Here is a 26,379-nt window from a genome sequence, read left to right as displayed (position 1 = left end):
TTCCAACAGCATTTCGAAATCAGCAGGTTATTGACATTCTTGTGTTTTTTATTTCCTTGTCACCAGAGTCATTGCAGTGTCAAGGAGTCCAAACCGGATATCCCTTTTTATAAGAAGTGGTTTCAGTGCTAGAAACCTCTTCCCGATATAATTGGTTTCGTAACAAAAGTCAGCTTAAAAAAATATTCTCTCATCAACTCTTTTATATAAACTGAGTGTCTTTACTGCCTCCATCATCTGTTTCACTTATCTGTGATGGCTTAAGTAGACTATAATGGGTCTAAGCACACTGGACTTGAGCTGCACTCTTGGTCAGACTGTGTGCCCATTGAAATCAGAGGGGTATTGTTAATTTTACTCCAAAGAATTCTGGGATGAGCTTTTTGAGGAAGGAGAACATATGGTCTTGTTGTTGTTTTTATGTCTGCAAGTGCTGCATTTGTTTTCATAATATAAGAAAAAACTTTGCGACCAGATACTATAAAAACTCAGGAATTAAATCATAGTGAGAGGGACCTCTCGCTTCAACTTTCCACCCGGGGTCCACCAGTTTGCAGTGCCTGTCTGGCAGTCATAAGGCCCCTGCCTGTGGCCTTCAAAAGGCTGTGCACAGCTCCTCTCTGTGCAGGCCTCTTTCACTCAGCTCCCTGGATGCATAAATATTCCTCTCTCTCTAACACTAGCTTGTATTGACTTTGAATACACTATTTAGTTTTTTTTAAAGAATGGGACTCTGATTTGGTGTTGTAAGGAATAATAATCAAAATGTATTTTCATCTGTTTATGCTTCTATGAAACATTATTGACTGCTAAAACACATGTAAACAATTGATGGAAAAATAAACAATATCAAACATTGTGTAATGCTTGAATTACATATATAAACAAATGTTGAGCTATCAAATTGTACTGAAAAAAGATTTAACCATATACATGGCATAACAAAACTAAAAGCTATGTATTTTTTAAAAGTTTTTTATAATAGAAAAATGTGCACTCAAAAAACTGAATGTATAAATACAATGGGAGATACATAAGCAGGAAAAGTTAAGATTATTATGAGCCTATTTTCTGCACCACTCAACTTATTGTGCCCCTACAGCTCAATAGCTGGCCACTGGCTGACATTTCGCATTTTACAAATAATTGACTAACACTTATACTCTTATATGGGTGGTCAAGAGCAAAGAAAACAGAAGAATGGAGAAAAGCTATGCTACCTTCAAATACACAAAAGAAACATTATGTAAAACAACATTCACCATACACTACAGGGAGTGCAGAATTATTAGGCAAATGAGTATTTTGACCACATCATCCTCTTTATGCATGTTGTCTTACTCCAAGCTGTATAGGCTCGAAAGCCTACTACCAATTAAGCATATTAGGTGATGTGCATCTCTGTAATGAGAAGGGGTGTGGTCTAATGACATCAACACCCTATATCAGGTGTGCATAATTATTAGGCAACTTCCTTTCCTTTGGCAAAATGGGTCAAAAGAAGGACTTGACAGGCTCAGAAAAGTCAAAAATAGTGAGATATCTTGCAGAGGGATGCAGCACTCTTAAAATTGCAAAGCTTCTGAAGCGTGATCATCGAACAATCAAGCGTTTCATTCAAAATAGTCAACAGGGTCGCAAGAAGCGTGTGGAAAAACCAAGGTGCAAAATAACTGCCCATGAACTGAGAAAAGTCAAGCGTGCAGCTGCCACGATGCCACTTGCCACCAGTTTGGCCATATTTCAGAGCTGCAACATCACTGGAGTGCCCAAAAGCACAAGGTGTGCAATACTCAGAGACGTGGCCAAGGTAAGAAAGGCTGAAAGACGACCACCACTGAACAAGACACACAAGCTGAAACGTCAAGACTGGGCCAAGAAATATCTCAAGACTGATTTTTCTAAGGTTTTATGGACTGATGAAATGAGAGTGAGTCTTGATGGGCCAGATGGATGGGCCCGTGGCTGGATTGGTAAAGGGCAGAGAGCTCCAGTCCGACTCAGACGCCAGCAAGGTGGAGGTGGAGTACTGGTTTGGTCTGGTATCATCAAAGATGAGCTTGTGGGGCCTTTTCGGGTTGAGGATGGAGTCAAGCTCAACTCCCAGTCCTACTGCCAGTTCCTGGAAGACACCTTCTTCAAGCAGTGGTACAGGAAGAAGTCTGCATCCTTTAAGAAAAACATGGTTTTCATGCAGGACAATGCTCCATCACACGCGTCCAAGTACTCCACAGCGTGGCTGGCAAGAAAGGGTATAAAAGAAGGAAATCTAATGACATGGCCTCCTTGTTCACCTGATCTGAACCCCATTGAGAACCTGTGGTCCATCATCAAATGTGAGATTTACAAGGAGGGAAAACAGTACACCTCTCTGAACAGTGTCTGGGAGGCTGTGGTTGCTGCTGCACGCAATGTTGATGGTGAACAGATCAAAACACTGACAGAATCCATGGATGGCAGGCTTTTGAGTGTCCTTGCAAAGAAAGGTGGCTATATTGGTCACTGATTTGTTTTTGTTTTGTGTTTGAATGTCAGAAATGTATATTTGTGAATGTTGAGATGTTATATTGGTTTCACTGGTAATAATAAATAATTGAAATGGGTATATATATTTTTTTGTTAAGTTGCCTAATAATTATGCACAGTAATAGTCACCTGCACACACATATATCCCCCTAACATAGCTAAAACTGAAAACAAACTAAAAACTACTTCCAAAAATATTCAGCTTTGATATTATTGAGTTTTTTGGGTTCATTGAGAACATGGTTGTTGTTCAATAATAAAATTAATCCTCAAAAATACAACTTGCCTAATAATTCTGCACTCCCTGTATAAGCAGTGTAACCCTGTGTAAATAGAAGAAACTCAGTTCAGACCATCAGCTTCCCTAATGAGGCAGACTAGTCTAAGTATTGCAGATAGATATTTGGACGAATTTACTGTAGAACATGCATGCAGCATATTACATCTGCACCTGAAAAGAGCCAACAGCCCCCTATTTAAAATTTAAACTAAGCTGAAGTGTGAACATAGAAACGTTGAATAACTATGTCTTGAAATGTAAACTAAGCTGAAGTGTAAAAGTAGAAAAATTGCAGAGTCTCAAATTACATTGAATGATATTAACATTCAAACAATAAAAAATACCAACAGTACATGTGAACATATGATTTGTCACATACACAGATTTCTTTCCAAAGTTTCGTGCTACTCTGAAACGCAATCCTAATTTAGAAGGAACCATCCACCTCCCGTTGTTTTCCTATTTCACCTTTTGAATCACATTATTCAAACCCTGTGATGCCACAAGGCACTAGCTTTTTCAAAAGAAATTTATTTTCTCTACATTTCGATCATTCTAGTGCTCCTCATTTTCAGGTTTACCGTTTTCTGCTATACTGGCTATCGCTTTTTCAGGCATTGCAGCTCACAAATCATAGACCTGTACTAATTTAAACATTTGTTACTAGACATAGCTTTGAAAATGTCATGATTCACATACAATTCATAATAAAACCAATATATACTGATACATAACAAACATATACCTCTCTTTTACCTGCATAAGCTTTGTATCATGTCCAGTGTATACAACAATTCCATGAACCCACTGAGTGTTCCGTAACTGTGCTCCACGAAGAAGAATTTGGTCAGCTCCCAGGGGTACAGCTCTAGATTTAACAACATTTTAATACTTTTAAATACTGTACAACGTACTTCAAATACACAAAAACTATGTCTTGAAATTTAAAGTAAGCTGAAGTGTGAACGTAGAAAAATTGACATATTAACTGAACATGTAGAAGCATTGCTTTAAGTACCACCGCCATTATTTTGTGGTCAGTGGTTCATGAATCTCTGTACTTGGAGTGGAATCTCCGCACTTGGGCAGAGATTCCGGCCGGAGGGCAGAGATTCCGCCCCAAGTGCGGACATAAGGATACTACTCATAACCTACCTGGGTGAATACCGAAAGTCAATAACGTACACTTTTGTATTACGTTTTTCTTTGTGAATTGGGCCCACAGAGTTCTATCACAATCATCATCAAGATTTTAGACAGAGAAGCCAGCACACTACTGGACACAAGGCAGAATCTATTCATCCAAGATGAAGACAAGCTGTAGCACTCATTCGTCCTGGTCTCTTATTAAGTTATATCTCCCCTGCGGAATCCTTACTAAACTAGTGGACGAGAGATAGAATTTTGGGACATCGCTAGAAAAGAAACATTTTACCTTAAAGAATTGCAACCAACAAATGAGAGCTGAGAAAGTTAGATACCTCCAGCGAGGTCATAGATCACATATTACAACAATATCCCTCTCAATGTTCAACATTTATATTTGCAAAGTGTCACAGGTTATTAAAAAGTCATAAATCTCAACTCCACATTTACAATGATGGTAACAAGATCCATATTATTTTTTTTTAAATGGAACAGGGGATATGCTAATGTCATAAAATATGTGGATCATGCATATTTTAGGCGTAAGGAGAGCTACTTCTGTATAAGTATAGTGCTCTGTCATCCCAAATGTGACACTATACCTTTTAAAAGACCCTTACCCTTAGGAACTCAGAAAGCAACAACTAGATGGAGTTTCTAATGCAGCCCTCATATTTATGTTCCAATTCAACAAAACGACCCTTTCCCAGCACTATACTTCATTACATTTTGTTATTCATATGCATTAATAAATGAGCGTAGCTAACAAGGACTCTGACAAAGGCGTGTCTGGAATATACAAGTCAATATCACTATCTGCCCACCAAAAAACCCTCATACCAGTTAAGAGGGTGAGATTAAGTTGCTGGGCTCAACATTTACATTTAAAGGTGCAATCATATAATATTTTCTATGTATTTATTTATTCTTATTTATTTGTACCCTAACATCCCTTTACTCACTCACAGCAGAGGATACAATAAAATATAAGGTCTGAATTATTGACAAAGAAACTAACACAAGAGGCTAGGACACTTCCAGAAGCTAGGCATAAAAATCCAGTCTCCCCAGTGCATTCAGCCAGCCAGAGAGCAAGCAATCAGCCAACCAAAATTCAGGCAGCAAAGGAACAAAGTGGTAGATCCAATCAAATAAGATTTTTATATACAAAAACACAATTACCTGTGAAGTAACTCGAAAACTGAACTGTTCAGGCATGCCTTCATCTGATGATGATCATTAGATAATATGGGTCCGGAAATCATGACTAGTCTGCCTCTCAAGACACAATTCACTTAATCTGGATTTCACCAGACCAACTGATCTACATTCTGTCTATCACTGTATCTGAGAGATGATCACCTAATTGGATCGGACCACTTCTTCCTAGAAGACACTTGGCTCCCACAACTAAATTTGCCTCAGATTGGCAAACCCAGAGCACTGCATCAAGCACACAGACAAGTGAACCTCCAGAAGCAGTAGTATTGTCAATACTTTCAAAGTGTTCATAACCAATTAATGATCCTACTCGCACAACCAAAAAACTGACAGCTTAGCCTCAATATCTTCCTCTCCACATATAACAAATTTCCCATACTATTTCCCCTCCACATCTCTTGGGCCTATACAATGTTTTTTTTTATGCTTTCAGAAAAATGCTAACAGCATGTGTTAACTCAAATGACCCGATACTGATCTGAGGAGATGGAAACTTCTTGTCAGACCCATCCAAAGTCTCACCCAGGCCCAGAATTCAATGTTTTTGTCTATTAATACAATGATTACTTCCATTCTATCTCATTAACATATTACAACTGTTCTCTATTATTATATGCCATCAACTACCTATACCAGTTCCCTGAAAAAATGAAAATGCTTGCTCCTGGAAGAATTACTTTCTCCACAACTTCCTGCTCATTGAAGCTGCAGAAACATTATCTCAAATATCACAACCCAGAATTAATCAACATATGCTGGGTCTCCAAGCTCTAAAGGCTCACAGTGACCCTCCCTAACAAAGGCACTGCTGCCACCATCTCAGCTCTGATAGGACCTGCTCAAAACACAAAGACTGTATCAAACGAATATGTGCTAAACGACCCACACGCCTCAAAATAATGCAAAAAGCCACACAAAGCTAGGAAATGATGCAGTAAGAACATCCATACCCGAGTGTATTTAAACTATATATTACACTATGAAGATCTAAATGCATAAACTGCCAAGATCTAATCATTACAGTGCACTGCAAGCAATAACAATATTGCAGTCTCCATGGACAGAAATGCTCATGGGCAAGAATGTCTAATGTTGCAAAAATAAATATATTAGAGGCACTAGGCCCAGTTTTTAAACCTGCCTTGTTCAAGGCCACGTTGTTGATACTGACTGATCCTTGTAATGATTTGATTACTGCCTGTGAAATTTACTGACCCTATGAACAAACTCCGAATTAATCTCTTCGTAAACTGAATAAACAGCTCTCATCTGAATTGATGACAATAAAAAAAATACATCTGGGGCGTAGCTTAGTCAGTGAGATTTGTTTGGTGGGGAAGGGCTTGAATCTAAAATTTTCCAACTAAACAAGTGTTGGGCCTCAGGCTGGAGAGGTGAGATTACCAAGATTTGGGATGAACTGTTCCCTAGAGGAAAAGAGTCAGTACTGACTTACATTAGGTGGATCATGTCGAGAGCATTTGTCCCATCAGCTTTTGGGTGTTTGACTGCCAGCAGTATGGCTTGAAACCTAAAACATAGTGCAGCTTTCCAAGCCTACTACTGTCAAAGTTTGTGAATTTCAAAGAGTAGTAAATTTGTACCCATTCAAGGAGCACTTGTTTGGGTGCAGACTTACTACTGGTTTGTTCAAACACTTATTTACTTTTATTTACTTTTTGATTTACTACTTTTTTGGTGCATACAATAAAACTATGGCCCTCATTTTGATTTTGGCGGTCTATTCAGCAGACCGCCAAAGCCAAACCCGCCACCAGACCGCCAGTACTGGTGGTCTGCAGACCGTCATAATATGACTGCTGGCAGCCGTCTGCCATAGTTGAGGTGGAAAGTCACCAGCAGACGTGCTGACAGTCGACAGTGCAGAGGCGGTTCCATCGCTGCCACCACCACGCCAACAGGACTCCGCCTGCCATGTCAGGTTCTGTGATTCGGCTTGGCGGTGTTCTGATGGCAGGGTGCTGCCAGCGGTGGAAGCGCCGGACCCTGGTCCCTCCCAGACGACCTCCTTGACGGACGAGGTAAGTGGATCGTCGGGGAGGGGGAAGTGTCTGTGGGGCGCGTGTGAATGTGATTGATGTGAATGCGGGGGGTGTCTGTGTGAATGCAGGGGGAAAGGGTGTCTGTGTGGGTGTTGCGTAGGGTGGGGTGAGTGCATGTGTGCTGTGCTGGGGTGAGTGTATGTATGCATGCATGCATGCGCGGGGGAGGGGGAGTAAATGCGTGCACGTATGTGGATGTGTGAGCATGAACCGGTGTGAATAAAGGGGGATGGGGCGCGTGCAGGTGTGCGGTGTGATGCATAGAGGTGTGTGGATGTGGGGGGGGGGGGCTGGGTGCCGGCGACAGGGATGGAGATTCCTGTTGCCAGGTGCATGACCGCCAGCCTCGTGGTGTGCTTCGTTGTAATGTGGCCGGCAGCACAAGGGCTGCCGCCGGCCTGGAGGGGCTCACCGCCGGCCGCAAAAGTGAAAAAGCACCGGCAGCACAGGTGTTGTTGCGATCTGGCTTGAAATGCTAGGGGCTTTACCGCCGGCTCCGTGGCTGTAAGACCGCAGACACGAGGCTAGCAGTCTGTTGACCGCCAGCCTCGTAATGAGGGCCAATGTTTTGTTATACGTAGGTTCCCGATCCGAAAATGAACAAGTTAAAACCTCTAGTGAACTGAGAACAATGAGAAAAACTGACACAGGCAAAGCAGACACGACGCAGAGCCCCCAGCCCTAACTACAAATTCAGAAATGCATTTATTTGGGGAGTGTCACACTTCAAACACTCCATGAAGCTACACCTTTGAATACATCTCTGCCAACTCGACTTTTGAACTCTTAACACAGCTCTTTAGATACACTTCACAAATCAATGGTAGACTTTAGTGATACCAGAGATAACTGACCAAATATCAAAATTCTTAACCCCTTTCCCAGAAACTATTAAAACAATATTATCCAAAGTGGGTGGGAGGGGACACTCCCAGGTAATTATTCACTGGCATCGCAAAGCCAAGGCCCCTACTCCATCCAAGCCAATAAATCTCTTACCTGGATAATATAGCTACTGTAAATCAGATATTTAATATTTGGGGTGAAATTCCTAAATAGTTCCTTAAAAGGTGTGGTTTTCATGGTACTTTTTAGCGGGAAGGTTACAAGAAGCAAAGCTGTTGAATTTGTTTTGTGGTAAGAGTCCGCCATTTATGTGCTACTGAAAAGCACTGTAATGCGTGCATGGAATTGAGGGTAACAAAATGGTGCATACAGAATGGGTGATAAGAAAGTTTTACTCAGAATATGTAATTTATTGATGGTAGCATACTAATTTTAAGAATAGAGCTCTAAAGTGACTTCATATTTCACAAAGTGCTTATCCTCTGCTGGGAGTTGATAAAACATCTTTTAGAGAAAAAGGTTTTCTCTCATGAAACCTATGGTTAGTGCGACAGAAACACAAATAGGACACTTATTAATTCACAAATAGTTTATTCATCCATGTGAGAAAAAAGAAGTCCAGCAGGCTGAGTAAAGCACCTATTTAACAAGCAGCAACACTATATCTGTTGACTCCCTAGTGTTCTGCTGTAGGTTGAGCACAGAGGTCTTATGAACAATTAGTCATAACATTCTATATTCACCACAAAAGTGAGACACTGCTGGTTGGCATGTGTCTGGAATAGTAACTGTAGAATCAAAAGCATTTTCTTTGGAGGAGAGTGCAGTAAACGAAAAAAGTAAGGGGTTTAATTAATCATAAAGAGAGTACTATTGTTTAAATTCCTTAACAAAGGTGGAGTTCCTGAACACTATGTTGCTTGAATAGATGCAGCTGAACTTAAGTCGTTCCTATGGAGCAGAGTGAAGTTGAATGGCATTAAGGGGTTCACAAAAATAGAAAACAGATATTCATAATGAATGTAAGGATTTGTAGTCATTTAGGGCCAGATGTAGCAAAAACATTTTTGCAACTTGCGAGTCATACCGACTTGCAAATTGCAACTCGCAAAATAGTATGCAGAAAGGTGTCTCCTATTTGCGAGTCGGATTCACATTTTGCGAGTCGGTACCGACTTGCAAAATGTGAATCTGCATCGCGTTGGCCATTTTGCATTTCGCAAACTGCGTTTTTCGCAGTTTGCGACATGCAAACCGGTTGCTACATCTGGCCCTTAGGGTATAATATATTTTACAGGGCTAAAATACTCAGTGGAAGTGATTCCAATCTATGTGCAGCATCTCTTTTTCACATCTGTCTTTTCAGACTATTCATCTTGTGAGTCACCTATTATCTATTCACTTTTGAAATAGTAACATTTTCACGGCTGCCGGTACTCAGAGGTTGGAACTGCTTTCCAGGAGTTAGGTGATTGGCCTCCTTTATGCGTGCTCAATGGACATGAAAAGCAGAACGACTCTTGACTGCAACAAGACCCAGCTCACCAATGAATACCGGATCCTGGCTGGAGAGAGACCTGATGCCTATAAGCCTGCTCTGATGAGCTGGGGACTGCAGGGGCAACCAGGAGGAACTTTACCAGCAGTCAGAGAAAAATTATCCATGTGTTTCCAACTCAGGAGAAACAGTACAAGATTGAAACATTTGGTCAGGTAGGGTTCACCCTTGACAAGTGGGAAAAGCAGGTTAGTCCCACTTAGAGCTTTTTGTCGTGCTGAAAATGAGTTCAGAGGAAACTGTAGTAAATGTTTATGGCCTAATAGAGTACTGCCTGACTGCAGTCTCCAATCTTCCTCTCTACAGGATTTTGTCACCCAAAAAGGTTCAAAGGTAAACCCTATAGTAAAGAGGCAAATCCATCCCAGTAGCATAGAAACCTCGGCCACCACAAAACCAGCTTTGTCCCACTTGAAGGCCTTTGAAGCCAAAGCCAACGAACAGCTTCAGTAGGAGTGAGACAACAACATTTCTGACTCTGAGGGAACCTTATCTGCTTCAGTCTTGGACTTTGCCCCACTGGAACACTGTAAGCTCCCAAGGTAAAAACTTTGACTCTGTTTCTATCAACCTGAAATTGTGCCTTAGTCCCTATCAAACTCAAAATAATATTTTTCAGTGGTGCTATTATTATTTTTGGTCCTTTGCAGCTGGTTTTCTATTTTACTCTGTATTTTTTCTATATTTTTGTAAATTGGTTTCAGAATTGTATTGTGTTGTTTTCGTGGCTTAAGATTGTTGACATTGCTTGAGCTTAAAAAGCATTTATCTCAAAATGCAGATTTATTTTGGTACTGTACAGCTGATTTGTAGTTAATATATATTTTTTATAACTGTTTTTAATGATTTTATAATGCAGAACCAACAAAAACAATACAGTGCATATCAATGCGAGACATCACAAATATCTTCTTTGAGGACAGAATTAATACAAAGTCAGGAATGTGTATCAACAGCAACCGATGCGGTAATATTTCCCCTCAGCCTACCCTACTGGCTAATATCCTTATGTAACTAATCCTTATGTACACTATAAGTACCAGAGTTGCAACATAGCCACAGTTGGTTGTCACCATTATATCCAACATATACATTCCATTAGTCAATCATCATCATCAGTGCTCCATTCAGAGCTTAAATCCTCTGTAACAGTGAAACGTTCCAATAGAGTTCCCCATGCAATCAAGTCAATTAGTGCCCCCTCCTCCATGCGTGTTATCTGCATATGTTGTTCTTCTGCGGTTCCCGATTCCAGTATATCTCCTATCCAGCAATGAATGGATGGGCTCCTGGAGCTCATCCAGCGTATGGCCACCCTTCGCTTAGCCAGTACTAGAACTAGCTGTGTTAGACTGTATGGGAGTTTCCTTCCCTGTGGTCTCTTTACCACACCTAAGAGGCATATCAAAGGCGTTGCTTCGAGTCCCAAACCTGTGACCTCTTCCACCTTCCCAACCAGCTCCCGCCAAACCTGCTGCACCTGCTTGCAGGACCAAGCCAAATGTAGAAAGAAGGTGCTGAATGTACCACATCTAGGATACCTGGCCTCTCTAGCTGGGTCAATTTTGTTGAGACGATCAGGTGTATTATACATATGGTGTACAAAACTGAAATGTAGAAGCTTAAACCTATTATTGCATGAGACTGTGCACACCAGCGACAGAGCCACAGCCCAATCAGAGTCCTCCATGGGGTTCCCCAGTTACCGCTCCCAAGCCCTCCACTCGACACATACCCCACCGGGTTGAGCCCCCCTTGAAGAGCTCTAGAAAAAAAGAGTAATTAAATGAGTCTCATCACGTCAATTTATCAGCCCATTCAACAACTTCGAGGCCAGTGGGACGACCGGAAAACAGCATCAGATCTCCCGGACCACACTCTCCCTCTTGGAATACTGCAGGAACTAACCCGGGCCCAAACCAAATGTATTCTGTGCTTCCTGAAAGGATATAAACTCCCCATTGGGGTATAAGTCCCCCACTACAAGACATCCTCCCGCTCTCCAGTTTTCCAGAGACATGAAGTTATCCATTTCCCGAAGGGGAGCCAAGACCCATATCTTTAGTTCCCTATCAAAGGGAGCAAGTCAAATTACTTTAACGGCTTGCTCCCAGATCCATGCAGTAGTTCTGACCAAATAAGGGACAGCTGTTTCCGACCGACCACCCTTCATCAGAATGTGTGCTAACGTATCTTTGCCCATCATTCCTTCAAATAGTCGCTTCTCCCAATTATCCAACTCAGTCATCCACTTTGTAGCACGCTGCAAGTATGCTGCATAGTAATAGTGCCTAATATTAGGGATAGCCAACCCTCTGTTTTCCTGCTCCCAGTGCAGTGTGGACAGCGCCACTCTACTATGACGCCCCACCCACACCAATAAGATCAGTAAACTGTCCAGGCGATTAAAGAGCCAAGCAGCTAACAGAAATAAAGAATTCTGTATCAGGTACAGACACTGTAGCTATAGCCGCCCTTCCCATTACCAAAAAAGGCAGCCTGCCCCAGAACGACACCGAGCACTCTAGGCCAGTCACTACTCTTTCTACGTTATGTATCTCATACGTGGCCTCCACAGTGTAGGTAACCCAGATAGCTAGGTATCTAAAACTCTCTAGCTCACCATGGAGCCCCACTACCGGTAAGTCCTCCAGAGGTTCACCACTGAGTAGCCTTAGAGGGAACAGGAGCGACTTATAGACCAGATAGAGCCCCAAACTCCTCCAGTAACCGCTACAGAGGTACTGAAATACTCGGTTCACAAAGATATATCAATGCATCATCTGCGTATTACAAAATGATGTGGTTATCCTGTCCCACCTGAATGCCCCAGGGGGCCAATTCCTCACACAGCCACACTGCCAGTGGTTCCAATGTTAAGGCAAAGAGAAGTGGTTAAAGTGGACACCCTTGTCTGGTTATCCTGCCAACTACCCAGGATTCAGTTAGTTCCCCTCCCACCGAACACATACAGAGGGTGCAATATAAAGCAAGCAAACCCACGCACAGAACTGGGGGCCAAACCCCATTTCCTGCAGTACCACTAGGAGGTACCCCACTCCACCGTATCAAAGGCCTTTTCTAGGTCCGACGATGCTAGCACCAATTCGTCCTTCACACCCCTGGTTTCGTGCAAGACATGCACCAAACGACTTAAGTTATAAGTCATATTACTGCCAGGTATTAAACCGCATTGATCTTCATGCACCAAACCCTGAATCACTCCAAGTAGCTGAGTAACCAATATCTTACACAGGATCTTAACATCACTATTCAACATGGTGAGCATCCAATAGGAGGAGGGGTCACTCGGATCCCCATCAGGTTTGAGCATTAGGCAAATGACGCCCTGGCGCAGGGACTCCAGCAGGATGCCCCGCGCTCGGGCCTCCTCAAACACCACCAATAATTTATCTTGCTGAAGGGGGGGAAAATGTTTGATAAAGCTCGATCAGAAACCTATCCCCGCCCAGAGACTTAGATTTTGACAATGCCTCCCCCGCCGCACTCACTTCCTCTACAGTCATCTCAGGCTCCAAACTTTCCATACTCTCAGGGTCCAGCTGTGGGAGCCGCCTCTGCTGCAGGAACTCTCCCAAATAATCGTCTGGCACCGATGTGCCACCACGTGATACTGCCTGCAAATGTTCCACTAATACTTTAAAGATATCCCTGCGATTAGTAATCTTCACACCCTTGGCATTCCTGATATGTAGAATGGGGGGAGATTCCACTTCACGCTTTAGGATCCATGCCAGTAACTTACCGTTTTTGTCCCCCTCCCTGTGTAGTCGCTGTCTGTAGGATCTAAGTGTTACCTCATCCAGTGTCTCCCAGCTTTTACTGACTTCCCTATACAACCGGAGCTGCTCCTTTTCTACCTCAATTGTTAGTAGTGTCTGGTGCTGCTCAGCCGCTAGTTTATCCTCCCGTTCATTGAGATCCTGTTCCATTTGTACACGCACCCCGCAAGTGGTGCAATACACACCCCTCTCCGAACGGCCTTCATGGCCTCCCACTCCATTCCTCTGGAGGCCATGGAGCCCCAATTCATGGCTATGTAGTCTATAATGGTAACTGCTATTTTTTCAAGACAGACGGCATCTGTCAGAAATTCAGCAGACATGTGCCAACTACGCGTCACCCCACCATCCGATCCCCACTGCAGCTGCATCAATACTGGTGCATGATCAGATAGAAACCTCCCCAAACGTTTGATATCCAACACCTGTGAGCAGTTCAGCCACCCAGGAGGAAGCAGTCCAGCCAACTATACGTATTGTGTGTTTTGGAATGACAGGTATGCTCCCGACTCTCTGGGTGTAGTTCCCTCCACCCGTCCCATAATCCTAAATTGTGCATACCGCTGTGAGGGATCTCACCATTAATGGTTTAGTACCTTGTTTAGATGGGTAACAATCTTTCTCACCATCCAATATACAATTGTAGTCTCCAGCCCATACAATAGGAGCCCCCACCCCTTCCCCCAACACCGCAGGTATATTATCATAGAAGCAATGATCATCTGTGTTGGGTGTATAAGTGTTGAGAATAGTAAGGGGTGCCCCATCTAAAGTACCCTGTAGGAGTATATATCTCCCCTTCAGATCAGCTTTGCTGTAGACATGTGTAAATGAGACCTCTGGCGCAATCCATATTGCTACTTCTCTTGCGTAATAGGAAAAGGACGAGGAGAACACCTGACCCTTCCATTTCTTAGCAAGCTTTTGTGATTCCTCCTCCATTATATGAGTTTCCTGTAAATAGGCTATTTGAACCTTATGTCTGCGCAGGAAAGAATGTGCTCTATAGTGCGCTGTGTAGCTTTTCAGCCCCCTGACATTCCATGTCAGGATATTAATCTGTCGACCCATACTAATACTTTGTATATTCCATCCATCACTGACCTCCTCCCACCAGCCCCCTCCTGCAAAGAGAAGGCAAACTGAGTACCAATTCCACATGTCACATACAAATATGCACTGCTGTTGTAATCATAAAGCATATGCAAACATGCACTAACTAAATAACCCCAAACCCCCATGCCCATCCTGGATAAACAGCAAAACAAACACATCAAAGCGTACTGTAGATCCATATGTGGAAATGCTGCCAGGACAACAGCCTAACCCCAAACACCCCAATTACAAGATTCTACCACAACAGTGGAGGTAACCACCCCCACCCTGTATGCTAAATACACCGTGACTGTATACCTAATCAATCATATTCCAATAAGGACATTACCCTCGCCATATAATGTGGACTCAAGGAGTGACCTTTCGGTTTCAGATCCAGTATAATCCCGGTACTCCTTACTGTACAAGGAATGGACCTCCAACATAAGAACATGCCCCCCCCCCCCCCAAGAGACAAGCATTACAACACTATCCACTCAAGGAGAATAAAGTTAATTGTCAACGGAAATCATCTCCACTCCCAAATCAGGTGCTACAGTCAGTCCAGCAGACAGATTAGGACCACTACTGCCATTGTACCAACCTGCTGAATTTCAACTCTGCTGGCTCCCCGCCCTGCGGAGACCTCCATTTGGCTCTCCCCATGGTTCCTCCAGTCTGAGCCATCCACACCAGAGTCACTCCCAGCCACCGAGTTAGCCCGCCCAGATCTACCCAGTGCAACTTTGTCCCACATCTCCAACCATCTCCAGATCTCTTCTGAGTGTTCAAAAAAGTGGGATTTGCCTCCCGAGAGCACTTTTAATCGCGCTGAGTACAGTAACATGTACCTAATGTTCACTAAACGAAGTTTGGCCTTCACCTCCAGAAAACCCTTCTTAGAGGTCAATACCTTCTTTGTATAGTCGGGCTAAATGGAAATTTAGCAATTCTCAAAAACAGCCTTGTCTGTTTCACATGCAGCCCGTAGGATACAGTCTCTATCCTAATAGTTCAAAAGACGTGCAATGATAGCCCTCGGGGGAGGGGATGCCAGGCCTAGGAGGTGCGAGCAGGGCCGTATGAGAACGCTCCACCACAAACACATTGGATAGCCCAACAGGCTGTAGTACATCTCTGATCCAGCGCTCCACAAAGACCTCCTCAGTGGAACCCTCTGCGCACTCCGGAAACCCAAAAGGCACACATTATTTCGTCGGGACCTACCCTCTGCATTTTCCAGTCTCGCCTATATCACCCCAACCTTGGAAGTGGCCTACGCCATCTGTTTTCGTAGAGCACCAACCTCAGTCTGCAAATCCACAATGGACCCCTCTGCAACTCTGACCTTATCAGAGACCTTCTGGAGGTCCGCTCGGAGAAGGTTCACCTCCACAGCCACTTTCTCTATCTTTCTCTCAAGGGCCACCCTCGAGCCCTTCATGGCTGCCAGAAGTTCAGCTTGTGACGGATCCTCCACAGCAGCTTGCATGCCCATCTCATCTCCTGGCCCACCCACCCGGGCCTGGTGCGGCGGCAGCAGAGCAGGGGTAGTGTACTGCTCCATACTGTTCCTCTGCGACGCGGCTGCCTGCCTGTGCCAACCCATCTCACCACCAACCAAAGGAAAGTGGAACAGTGGGATGTATTGCCACCGTATCGGACTTATAGGGGCAAGGTTGAAGTTCCCTTGAACTGCAACACCCTACAGTCAATCCCTATCAATCTCACTGCCCCATAAAACATCAACTGCGGGCCGCTGTATTGTCCATGTATCCTGACAATTAACCCCTGCTTCAGGCGCTATTATAGTGTTGGGTATGATCCGCGCTTTGGCTCCAACACACCTTCATACAATGGTACCGCACCTGCACCACCAAATTTGTACCGCGGATATACAAATGAGCTCACGCCATCGCTCCAAGTGTTAAGCCTTGGTCTCCCCTCCTTCGGACAGCAACTCACCCTGCCGGGCTGCGCCCCAGCAGTTCCGCTGAAGTTCGGAGCCGACTATCCCGCTGCCGCTCACCTGGGCCTCCGCTCCTCGCTGTTCTCCAACATGTGTCCCCTCAGCCCAGAACCTAGGCGGTCCAACAGGGCGGGGGCACATAAGTAGGCCCCCGCTCCGCCCGGACTCCACGGTCTGTTCGAGAGTCCCACAGCTGCTCAGGACGCCGTGGCACGGGTCATGCATGAATGGGCGGCCAGCAGGCCCACACCGCTACCGCCAGAGCCAGCCCACCTCTAGAACGAAGGCCGAACAGGGCAAGGAGCCCGCTGGGGACGGCTGAGCAAAGGCCTCTCCCTCTCTCCACCAGGCCGCACTCCACGCGGCCCGGGCCAGGCCTCACTTGCCACCGGGATCAAGGATCCCCAGATCCCTAGAGCGGGGGTTCAGGATGGCACAGGGGGTCAGGGCACTCTCCCTTGCCGGGGGGAGCACTTACAATCCCAGCAACCCCAGGATTCCTGCAGGATCAGGCCGGGATGGCGGGAGCTTTCTAGAAGTGTGTCCCGCCGGCCATTTTGCTTCGCCACGCGCCCCACAGTTAATCAATATTACCTATTACCAATGAGGTGGGGACACTCAGGGAAGTATTCCCCAGATTAGAAACGGAGGACCTGAGGTTACTACTCCAGCCCTGTCAATAACTACCTTGGAGCATCCTCTCCATTTGAAAAGTATTCCAACGGTAAATCAGACCAATAAAATCTGGGGAAAAATTCACAAAACTGTTTTTAGATGGTGAGTTTTTTGTGTGTTAGATGGTGTGCATTTTAAGTGGTACCCACAGTATGAATCTTTCTTAGATATTATACCAGATTTACAGGGTAAATCTTTATATGCTAGATACAGTTTTGGGTCCTTACCACTGTGGTCTTTAACCTGCAGCTGGGGGCCAATTACTACTTCAGATTTATGCCCGGCATGTGGTGGTGCCCCGGAAACAGTTGAACATTTTATGTTTTTTTGTCCTGCATATTTTATTCCGCGGTCAAAATGGATTTGGAAAACCTGTCAAGAAATGGGGCTGAAAAACTGTAGTATAGCAATAAGGGTTTTAAAGAGCCATAGTTCAAATGAATTAATTTTAGCAGTTAGCAAGTATTTAAGGACTCATGAAGCGTGCCCAGGCAGGATTTTAGATGAGCAGTTCGATATTACACTAATGTATTTATTCATATGTTTTTTATTAAATTATTTAATGATTGTACAGATTATAAAATTAGATTAGATTTCTCTTTTAATGTATTGTGATGCTTTGATGGTTAATTGACTGAATAAAGCTTGATTTGAATGAAAAAAAAGAATGGTGTGTTTTTGTTACTTCTTAGGTGGTAGGTTGTAAGAAGCATACATTTTGGATCATTTTTGTTGATAAGGCTGCATATCGTTTGCCCAAATGAAATGTATTATAGTGAATGCCTGGTTGTGTAGAGATCATAAAGTGCACAGAGAAAGAAATATAACAGATTTAGCCATAATGTATATAATTTATTGGTGGTGCCATATTCATTTTAGGAATTGTGGTGTTTTAAAGTGATTTTGCCCTGTGGAAAATGCTCTGCTGGGATTTCATGCATCACAATTATTTCATGGTTCTTCAAATTATGATTTTCTCCTGGAAAGCACGGCTATTGCTCAAAGTAATAAAATGAGGTCCTGTTTTCTGTCTTACTTAGGTTATGTGAGAAAATGGGCTGACGTGTGGAGTAACATATGAATTTCCAGCAATAGCCTTTCAGTTAATTTTTGAGTGTTCTATGACAGCTTTACAGGACAGCTCTAATAAACAACTAAAACGCTAACATTCTGAATTAATGACAAATGTGAGACACACCTAAATACCATGTTGCTTGAACAAGATCTGAAGGCATTTCCCATAAAGGTGACTGCAGTAAGTGAACAAAATGAGGGGTTTACTTTTGTCTCGAGAATTATGATTAATGTCCCAGAAAGCTAAAATGGGAACACATTCTTTTTTATTTTTTAATAAATTGACATTCTTTCTCATCCTTTTAAAATAAGAAATCCAGCATACTTGGTTAAACATGCTTCCAACAGCGGTCTGTAAGGTGATTCCTCAATATTCTCACAAAGCTTCAACACAGACTTCTAATGATTAATTAGAACTGTCTATATAGATGGCAAAAGTGCTCCTAAAGGTAGTGAGACCCTCTGAATGAGCTAATGTTTGGATATTTATTTTTTCTTTTTACTTTCCCCACTTCCTTTCGTCAGTTTGCATCTCACTGTATTAATGTGCACTGGCTTCAAAATCATATTTACGGAAAGTAAATATAAGTAAATTATTAAAAACAACTGTTAAATAAATGCATTTGTTGTCTATGAAACGACCTTGTAATCTTTAGGAACAACCATGCTAAAACGTAATGAATTGATCTAATTAAAATCAGTTACTTTGTAAATGATACAGAACAACGGGACAACTATTTTAAGACAATGTTTAAGGACTGGGAAGACTAAATACACAATACAAACATGAATAGGAACATTTGTGGGGACTCGTTTATTTAAGGAACTTGTAGCAGAAAAGATGAGAACCATTTTAATGTACAAATATAGCCATCTGCACAGTGCATGTGGCCCAGACTGTGAGCTTGATGAACAAAATTTCTTTATAAGAACTCTGTGATCTTCAAAAGCAGCGGTTGGGGAAGAGACATAGTAAGGAGTGGGTTGATACTGTAATGAGACGTGTCTTTGGTACTAGATATGACTTTCCTGGGTACATACTGACCAACTACGAGCCAATCAAAACACTGGTAGAGAACAGACGTCTCACTTATAATCTTTATTATTAGTATGCTTCCACATACTACACATCTTCAGAAAATTCTTCAGATAGATCCCTGGGCACAACAGGCATGCAGTCACTCAAGACCTCGTCACCAGTAGACTAGACTACATTCACGCACTCTATGCCGGCACGCTAAACCACCTCCTCTACCGATTTCAGACCAACCAAAACACCACAGCTAGGCTCATCCTGGACCCCCACCCACATTACACACCTCAAAGAACTCCATTAGTTGCTGATACACAATTTAAACTCCTCACACGTGCAAACAAGGCACTGCACAATATTGGTCCAGCTTACCTCAACTGCCACCTCCACTTCAACAGACTCCTACACTGTGCCTCACTCTCTCTTGTACACACCCCTCCCATATGCAAAAGCAAAACAGGAGGCCTAGCCTTCTCCTAACTCACACCCAAAACTTGGAACAAACACTCTCTACACATAAAGGCCTCATCGTCGCTTCTAGAATTCTGCAAGAAGCTGAAGACCTGATTCTTCAACTATCATCTGGAAGACGACCTACACACCTCCTACAGCGCCTGGATACCCTTTGGGTGATAAGTCGAGCTTTGCAAATCCAAACTGCATAGCACAGCAGAACATTATTTAGGAATTTTATAAAGTGCCTTTTACAGTAAATTTGAGCCTCTTTTCTTTTAACACAACAGGAATAAAAACAATGTCGAGTAGGCAATGATTCATTGCAGTCCTGCAAGTTAAGGTGGGCCCCAATGCCAGAAATTCTTCAAATGCAATCTGGAAAGAGTTGATTCTAGCAAATAATTTCTTTAAGAGTTCACCCCTAAGTAATTTCCTCAATGAGAGGCAGGTCAGTTCAGCTCTGATTTAGAGATCAAGACAGTCTGGGTCCAACTACACCCAAGGATCAGATCCTATGTTTTTGCTGCTTCTACGATCATTGTGATACAAGATGATTTAAACCTCAATAGAGGTCCAATTGGGGATATAATGCTGGTTTTGCAGACAGAATGGTGTTTTGTTCTAGGACGTTTTATGGGTCATACAGTGTCTTGAATTTAATCCTAACCACCACTGCTATCCGACGGAGTGCTTTCACTGCTGGCTAGCATGCTCTTACTTTTGTAAGTTCAAGTACATCTCAACAGCTTGTTTTGATGTATTTGAAACTCATGAGTCAGCAGCGCTGAATGGTTTAAGCAGACCAAATAACATAAAAATACCCATTTAATCTCTCTTACGTCCACTGTGCTATAATTTGTGTATTCCTTTTATGTGTATACCAACACCACCCTCCTTAAGGATGGGTAAGGATGTGGGGTGTGCACCCATGCTATCTTTGAGTCATGACTTAAGTAAATATTTGTTAGCTTCTTTCAGGATGGAAAAGCCCTTCACAAGATGATGGACATGCATCCCTGTCCTGAGTGTCCTGAATGTACGGATATCTTGTTGGTAATACAGATTTTTTGTTCTCATAGGCAAACACGGATCATGCATGTGCAACATGCCATAGGCCTGTCTCATGAATTGCGAAATTATTGGACCAGAAGGGGCACCAAAACGCTACCCTCATAGTGGTGAAAGACCTTTGGAGTTAAGCAGCACAAGCACAGTGGTGGCAGCATACCATGTAGTGCTCAATAGGAGTGAAAAGGACTTATTTACCTGTGTCACTGAAGTGAGGCAAACAGGTGCACTCATTTTAAAGCTCCGCTGCTGAGTGCTTAACTCACCCTTGGCCTTCATCAGTTTGGTGTGCAGTACTGCACAGTGCATGCATGGATTACCTGTGCTGGTGTATGTGTGCCTATGACTGGTACAATAAAGGAATAATGCAGTGCTCTACAGCGTGTGTATGTTACATCCATGTGCTGGGTGTATGTGTGGCTGTGAGTGGTAGTTTGGGTATGTTGCATGCATGTGTTTTGCTTTAGGTGTGCCTGTGAGTGTTACAATATATAATGAATGTAGTACTGCATAGTACGTGCATATTATATGCATGTAGTGGGGATATGTGTGCCTGCAAATGGCACAATACATAAAGGATGTAGTGCTGTGTAGTTGTATAAGTTATATTAAATTACTAAATCATGTAATCTAAAAAATATATAATTAGTTACCCATGTATCATAGACCTTTATTGCCATCTCTGGGTTCGGCTGACATTTATAAACCACTCAGCTTTCAAACTTGTGGTTTAACATGTTAACAAACCCCTCAATGGCAAAATAGGCGATAGTTACAAACTAGCCTGTTATACATTGTCTATGTATACAAAGTGTGTATTATAATTGTGTTCCACTTATAATGTATAAATATAGTTGTGAATTTATTATTTATACTGACTACCTACATCACAATGAGCACACATATTACTGGTATAATGTTTACATCCTAATAGAAAGGAAGAAGATGGGGCTGATAAGAGAATCATAAAGAGTAGGGCTGAGACCCTGGGGTAACCTTTTGATACACGTATCACTGTGCTTGACATCCAGGTGTATTCTTCTAGTTACTCTCAAGGCCTGTGTTGTGGGGCTATCAGATGGGGAGTGAGATTGCTTTCTGGAAGAAGAGAGGGCAGAAAACTGGACAGCAGACCCCCAATATAAACTTCAAAGACTCGTAAAGTCACATTTGGTGTCCTGAAATGGACTATAAGAAGGATAACTTGAGGCCCCAAAAAATGTCAAATGTCAAGCAGTCAGGCGGGCTGTGTGAGGAGGAGAAGCTCTACAAGACTTCTGCCTGTGAGCAGGATTGGGGCCAAAGCTAGTCAGTCTCCCAGCTGGTGAGGGGACATCATCTAGGGAATCCAAGACCACCTACCCTAGAGCATGAAGTACCAGTGTCTGTCTGCTTGACAAGAATTGGGTGCCCTGTGAGGAAGAGGGGAGCACTGGAGGGAGCAAGGTAAAGTGTGGAACCCTGGCAACTGGATCCCTGTAGCAAGGTGTGAAGAGACGTCAGCTGCACCGATCAGGTCGTTGTCTATGTGTTAAGGAAAGTCGGCAACCCTCATATTCCAGAAATAGGCTGTTGCTGCACTGAACCAGTAACTATTTCTGTGCTAAGTGGGCAGTAGCCCTGTGCAGTGGTACGCCCATCGACCCCATGTGGCAGGTGGGCCCACCGTGAAGATAACAGTTGTAGTTATTGGCTCAGAGCCATGTACAGTTGAAAGATGGTCATCCCGTATGCCAGAGGGGTGTCAGTGGGATGAAGCAAGAAGTGAGACCTTGTTGAGATAGTCATCAGTGGAGAGAGGCCACCGTGGTTACCCTAGCGTACCTTAGCCATGACTGAGGACCAGCCCCAGGATTGCTGCACCTACCTACCTGTGGGAGGAATCGAAGAACTAACCCGGCAGGAGGAGCATCAAGAAACTACTGGCCACTGCAGGACCCAGTGTGCGAAATTAGAGGGCAGCCGACCACAGCCTACCTTGGCCATGTGTGTAACACTTACAGGAGGCAGGTGTTGCAGCTCCAGCTCCCGCGAAGGGGGTGCCCTCGGAACCTCTGATTGCTCAGATCCTGTTAGTACAGGTAAGACTGATTTTGGGCTAGTCGGCCCCGGAAGAACCGGCTTGCCAGATAGTGCTTCAGCTCTGTCACACTCTTGACTTTAATAGGGACTCGGAGTGGAACTCCCAAGACTTGATCTTCTAGTGGGGCTTAACCTGAATATCAACAATAGCGAATAGGGAATAACCTGAGGGGAGTGGGAATCAGGAATCAAACTATGAAACACTAGAGCCCTGACATCAGGGTACTGTGTGTATTGTTTCTGGACGGCATATTTTACTTAGCAGTCACAGATAAATACTTTCTTGATCAGAAAAGTGAGGATTTGACTAATCAATCATTTATTGCTGCTATGTGTGTTTTGAGTTGTGAGCCTGCGTTCATCCACTCCCCGCATCTACCTCCCCCGAGAAGCCTTGGACTGCTTGACCCGAACTACTACTGAGAGTCAAGTCCTGAGGGGGAACTTGGCACAGCTGCCTGGGATCCATAGTAGGTCAGGCCCTGGAACATCATGAATAAAAGGCCTCAACGCCCCCCCTTTGCAGTTTAATATTTTAGCAGGCAACATCACCAGGGGAACAGCCATCTTTTTTTTTTTTACTCAACGGTGGCTCTGTTAGAAGGACACCGAACCTGTAAATGCATTTCTAAGAAATGTGTTATACACAGCAGTGCCACACTAAAATCAAACCAACCTTATGCTCAGTGTGAAAAAGACATTTAGTTTTAGGGGTAGTAGAAGACTCTAAAATATGTTCTTCACACAATACTATTTAGGGTGTGACCATGTGTTAGAGTTGTGCATTCAGCCAATTTCCTTTTTTCCTAGCGTTCACATGGAAGTGGAGAAATGTGCCTTTGACCTTGAAGTATGATTGAAGTAAATTTAAGGTAAACATGATTATTTGGCAAATGTGCAAATAAATAAATCACTTTAAAACAAAGCTAAGTGTAAATTTGGTGACATGGATTGTTTGACAAGGAATCATCATTGGAACTTGCACTTTTTCTGGTGGAAAGTTGCTGTATTCCTCCCAAATGTGCCTCACCACTGCACTGTAAAATACTAACTCCACACACTGCCTTTGTGAAGGTGCGAGAATCAGATTTATGAAGAATAGCCAGATACCTATTCTGGGCAACTTGCTAAGGTATAGGCTTGCAAATTAACATGCAGATGCACCACGTATCAAAAACAGACTGCAGAGATTGTTTTTACGTTCGAGGACTTACTGTGCTGATCAGTGTTTTATACATGGCCAACCATAATTGTCCACTCCTTAACCGTACAGGAGTGGACCTTGTTGTGAGTGGTGATGACTATGCAGCTTTGAATACTGTGAATACATGGGCGCATGTGTTGGCACTCCTCATGTGAAGCTGAACGCTACTAACTTAAAAGGAAAAGAGTATTTATCAGAGTTTGATACTTTCATTGGTTTTACCTAATGAAGATCTATCACAATAGTGTTGCCTTAGTTATTATTAGTTTAGACGGTTCTATATTCAGCAGTTACACATTCATATTTGTACTTCATCAACCATTTGTCCAAACATCCAACCACAAAACCCATTCACTCTCCCTTTGACTCATGGCACATTCACCCACTCAGTAATCCACACACTTACATTCAAAATTGCCTAATAATGAAAACACACTTTCATTCAAATTAAAGCCGGACCCATTGGCTTTGCCAATGCTTGTTTTCTTTGGGATTTGAATGGTACTTCGTTTTGTCCCTGTGTTAGCTACTGTGGCCAAGATTGGTCCAATGTCCAATTCATCATGTAATACCAGTGTAGAAATGAATGGCTTTCTCTTGAGGTCTCTGCACAATCTCTGTTGGGACTGGAGCTAGTAGGTTGCTCGCTGGTTTTCCCCTGGTGGTTACGCTTGGGATTGGGTATTTCCAAGTCACTGCTGGGGGTTCGGTTCTACCTTCTTGCCTGCTCTTCTAGCCCGCCCCAAACCCTTTTGTTTAGGTTTGGCGTTTTGGGACTGTGACATGCTACTCTCCCATTGCTTTACGACCTCTGTGAAAGGGATTGCATTTTTGCTCAAAGCTAGCATCACTGCTCTCTTTTGCTGTGCATCCTTATGTCTTATTGGTCTGTGGTGCATGTGTTTGTTTCCTGCCACGCTGCTAGATTGTTCTGTTACTTTCGCAGGGCTGTGCAAGCTGAAATCATGTGGCCAACTGATTCTTTCAGTTAGATCTCTTTCTATAATAGATTCTGCCTCCATCCCACTTGTATCACATGCAGTATGCTGTCCTATGTTTTCCATGTTGGAGGCAGGGTGCTTTTGTACCATCAGGAGTGTTTCCCTTTCTTTCTGCTGGGCAGGCTGGTCCTGTGGCCGTTTGGCAGGCTTACATGCCCTGGGGTATTCCTCGCCCCTCCCGCCCCCCCATCGAAACCCCCTGCTATGCTGGGAATGATAAGGCCTTCTTGTGTGACCATATCTGCCATACTGGGTTCAGTCTGCGTCTCCCCTGGGCATTTGCTTTCTGATGTCCCTCATTGATCTCTGTAGGCCTGCAGCATAGTTTATGCAGGTGTGGCAAAGTCCATCGAGCCTATTCACAAAATAAATAAACATGTATATTTACTAGTGTCTATATTTACTTCTACACCTAAGTGTAACATTACATTTTTTGCCATTAATATTTCCAAATTCAGATTTACATGTCATCCCATCCTCAAATCAGAGGGTGAGGCCTTTTCCAACAGGATTTACAAGTGTTACTTTACATGTATATTAAGATTTCTGTCACTGAATGAGAGATCGCAAATGGCAAAAAACAGGGAAAATTATTGACGTTTGTAATTCTTTAAAGAAAATTATTAAAAACATTTTAATGTAAAATATAAATGTGAATTTCAAATATGTTTAACCAAAAACTAATTAATTAAAATCTGACTGCACTTTTCACTCAAAAATTAATCATATTTAAACCATCATTTTAAAAATTGCAAGCCTCGCTAAAATTTTAATTTTTATTTAATATGCAGTCAATTCTGTTAAATGTTTTGAATTAATTTTACAATTTAATACTAGTTTATATTTTTTGATAAAGCTTATAATTAAATATTAAATTAATAAAATAATTACATATACACTTTAGCAAGAAAAATAATATATTATAATTTAGGTCTCAAAATAATTTAGTTAATTTAACATTAGTTCTTATGGGGTGTTAGTTTATTTCACTGCCTCCTCTGTTTTCTACCATGATGTAAGGGGTCATTTAAACATTTTTTACAGTCCCTTACTGCCATATTTTTCATGGCAGTAGGGGAGAGTGAAAACCAGCCATTTAACTGCCCGTTCTAAATCGGGTGGGAGGTTGTATGGCCACAATTCCAATGGCCTTTACTCCGTTGGGCCAATAGAGGAGAAGGTCACCGACAGCGATGGAGCAGTCTCCATTGCTGACATTTTTAAGGTCTGCTCGTCTGTAACTCAGGCGGGGGAACCTTCACTTTGACAGGATACTCCG

General features: G+C 43.0%; 1 protein-coding gene across 5 annotated transcripts in view; it reads right to left on the bottom strand.

Annotated features, from left to right (window-relative positions):
• ATP8A1 (ATPase phospholipid transporting 8A1) overlaps positions 1-26,379 on the bottom strand; it is a 944,803-nt gene that overhangs the window by 675,892 nt on the left and 242,532 nt on the right. For all 5 annotated transcript variants that reach the window (XR_011194335.1, XM_069201769.1, XM_069201775.1 and 2 more), the window contains exon 10: positions 3,563-3,674. Coding sequence is in view for 4 of the 5 variants with exons in the window: in XM_069201769.1 (XP_069057870.1) it covers positions 3,563-3,674 (112 nt within the window). In the remaining variant the exon portion in view is untranslated. The remainder of the gene's footprint in view (positions 1-3,562; positions 3,675-26,379) is intronic.

This window comes from Pleurodeles waltl, chromosome 1_2 (assembly GCF_031143425.1).
Source record: "Pleurodeles waltl isolate 20211129_DDA chromosome 1_2, aPleWal1.hap1.20221129, whole genome shotgun sequence".
NCBI lineage: Eukaryota > Metazoa > Chordata > Amphibia > Caudata > Salamandridae > Pleurodeles > Pleurodeles waltl.
This window is presented reverse-complemented; position numbering and strand designations above follow the sequence as displayed.